The 2,623-nt window shown below is 49.8% G+C and overlaps 1 protein-coding gene across 1 annotated transcript; it reads right to left on the bottom strand.

The window, feature by feature from the left end:
- Positions 1-451: 451 nt before the first annotated feature.
- On the bottom strand, positions 452-2,231 carry LOC123068514 (F-box protein GID2). The gene is made up of 2 exons (XM_044491097.1): positions 1,523-2,231; positions 452-1,177 (listed from the first exon to the last, which is right to left on the bottom strand). The coding sequence occupies exons 1-2, from the start codon at positions 2,035-2,037 to the stop codon at positions 967-969; spliced, it is 726 nt and encodes a 241-aa protein (XP_044347032.1). The 5' UTR covers positions 2,038-2,231; the 3' UTR covers positions 452-966.
- Between the last annotated feature and the right edge of the window lie 392 nt (positions 2,232-2,623).

Below are 2,623 nucleotides of genomic sequence, written 5' to 3' on the forward strand. Positions count from 1 at the left end.
CTTTTAGCTATTCCAAAATATTGACTACATACATACTAAAATGAGTGAACATACATACCAAAAAATGTCTAGATACATACGAATAAAAAAAACTAAAAGGTCTTATATTAAGGAACAGAGGGAGTATACAAGAGAAGGATTTCCTATTTGTTTAAAGGAGTTAATTGTACACAAGCAATGCAAAGGTCAATCCACAAGGTTGGAAATAACTAGAGCTGTAATCAAGGAAAAAGTTAACCAGATGAGCAAGGCAGGTAAATGCTGGATTACTCACTGCAAACTCATTTTGGTTTATCCGAAAAAATTACACTCGCAAACAACGGACGGCGCAAGCACCGAGACAGGTTATATATGCTTGAATGAATGAATGATAGATGTGGATAAGTATGTGTGAGATGCTGCATGAGTAAGGTTTCCAATAACATGAACTGACCAGAAAGCAGGATCCATGAAGATTGAAAACAAGTCACTTGACAATGTGCATGACCAGTACTGAGCACTAGCATTCCCTGTCTGTCCGAACATACTACAGCATCAAGTTCTAGACATCCCCTGCATCCTTTTCCCCTGACATTCTCAGTATCAACACCAACAATTATGGACTACTACCAAGCATCACCACTCACCAGCACACCTCCTCTCTCTGCTATGTTCTGGAAAATCCCCATGATCAATTACTTCAATAATAATACAGGCAGTGAAACTACAGCAAGGGCCATATTACACTAGACATCTGATGTGCTTGCATCTTCTAATACAGCGTACTCCGGTTTGCGGCCAGCTGATCATGTAGAGGACCACACTGCAGGCCTTGATCTTGCAAACCCTGCCGTAGTTCGGCATCCCGAGAGCCCAGTTCGGCGAACTGAAGGGCGCGCTCGCGGCGCCGTGTTCTTGGTGTCGGCTGGCAGCGAGAAGTGCCCCGTTGCCGAGCTGAGCCGGTGCGCTGGACTGGTTGATCATAAATCACTGGGATGGCGAGGGAGGCTGGTCGTCGGTCAGGTGAACTGTGGTGATGTCGTGGATGCTCGACCTCCTTGCCACCCCTGAGCCAAGCCTGATAAAGTACTTCTGCGCGTGGCTGGCCACCTGCGTCGGCGTCCTCGTCTGCACGAAGTTGCGTGATATGTTCCTCCAATCCCCTCTTCCGTACTCCTTCAGGCCTAAGAGGAACAAGCTGGCCAAAGAACAAGGCATGATCAGCTTCAGCAACCAGTATCAGTATGGATCATGAATTCTTGCTGGATGGCCATCAAACATCATGCTACATGACTGTCTCGTCAATTCCTAGTGAACATACACAATTTATTCAGTTTCAGAGAGCAGTTCTTCCATGGTTGAATTATTCTTCCAATTTCCATGTTTTAAATGCTAGCAAAGCCATCTGATGATGTAAATCCTATTGATTGATGGTGAATTCAAGAAAGAAAATTTATATCACTAACTAGTCTTGTGCATGACATGGATGGAGCAGAGCAATCACTCTCACAAGACAGTGAGATCAGAAAAACACTATACTCACCTGTGCTCGTGCTCGGTCCACGGCACCCCCCTCCTCCTCCCCTGTCCCGGCGTCCGCACGCCGTGCCAATTCCCGCAGCCAACGCCGAACCGCCGTCGGGCCTGGACGGAGACGGCGTGCAGGCGGCGGAAGCCGCCGAGCGGGAGCACGACGGCGCGGAGCAGCTGTTCCGAGAAGCCGAGGCCGGTCCACTCCCTCACGCACGGCGCCTCCCACAGCCGCTCGTCCTGCGCGAGGACCCGCCAGCCCCGGCTCACGCACGCCGCGGCGGCCAGCGTCCGCGCCTCCGCCCGCCGCAGCACCTCGAACATCACGTCCTCCCCCAGATCCGGCACCGCTCTCGCGTCCCCCGGCGGCGCCGGTGGAGGCTGTGAGGACGAGGAGGATGCCTCGGCCTGGCTCGAGCTCGAGGTCCGCTGCCGCTTCTTGGCTGGCTCGCTGGAGCCGCCACCGCCAGAAGCGGGAGGAGGAGCCCGGGGATCACGACCAGCCGAGGAACCGGAAGGGCGCTTCATGGCGGGGCACCTGTACACACGACTGTCAGGATCCCGATGGATCTGACGAGGAGAGATGGACAAATATCTGATCTTGACGAGGATTAGAGGAGATGAACAGGAGACAATTTACTGGAAATTAAAGAACTGAAATGTAACAAGATAAGTAGATAAACTCTGGGCTTAGCGATGATACAAGGATAGCCTGTATATAGGGTCTGGCCGGACGAAGGCACCTACCTTTATGTCTATGACATGTGGGCCGAACAGGTGGCTGGCCCACATGTCAGTGACCCAAAGGTAGGTGCCTTTAAGGCACCGAAGCTGTGTCCGGTCTGGCCGGTGCACGATGACCTCCCATAAGAAATGACGGTAATGCCTTTATAGTATTATTAGATACTGTAATAAATTTTTAGTAATACATCATTTATTCTAACTAATAGAACGCTCGTGCGCTTGCAACTGACTGCATCGACGGCTTCTTTTTTATTGTTAAGACGCTTTCATTTTCTTCCTTTCTTCAATCTCCCAACTAAAAATACTTCTTGGGCTGATATGTAAATGGATAAATTTACAATCATATGAAGATATCAAGAGCTAAAATCAT

This window comes from Triticum aestivum, chromosome 3B (genome assembly GCF_018294505.1).
Source record: "Triticum aestivum cultivar Chinese Spring chromosome 3B, IWGSC CS RefSeq v2.1, whole genome shotgun sequence".
In the NCBI taxonomy this organism is placed as follows: domain Eukaryota; kingdom Viridiplantae; phylum Streptophyta; class Magnoliopsida; order Poales; family Poaceae; genus Triticum; species Triticum aestivum.

What these genes read in the sequence shown, in the direction of transcription:
- LOC123068514 (XM_044491097.1), bottom strand. Translation starts at nt 2,037, where the DNA reads ATGAAGCGCCCTTCCGGTTCCTCGGCTGGTCGTGATCCCCGGGCTCCT. An exon ending in TGGACCGAGCACGAGCACAG is followed by an intron (nt 1,178 to 1,522) that starts GTGAGTATAGTG and finishes TTCTTTGGCCAG; the next exon opens with CTTGTTCCTCTTAGGCCTGA.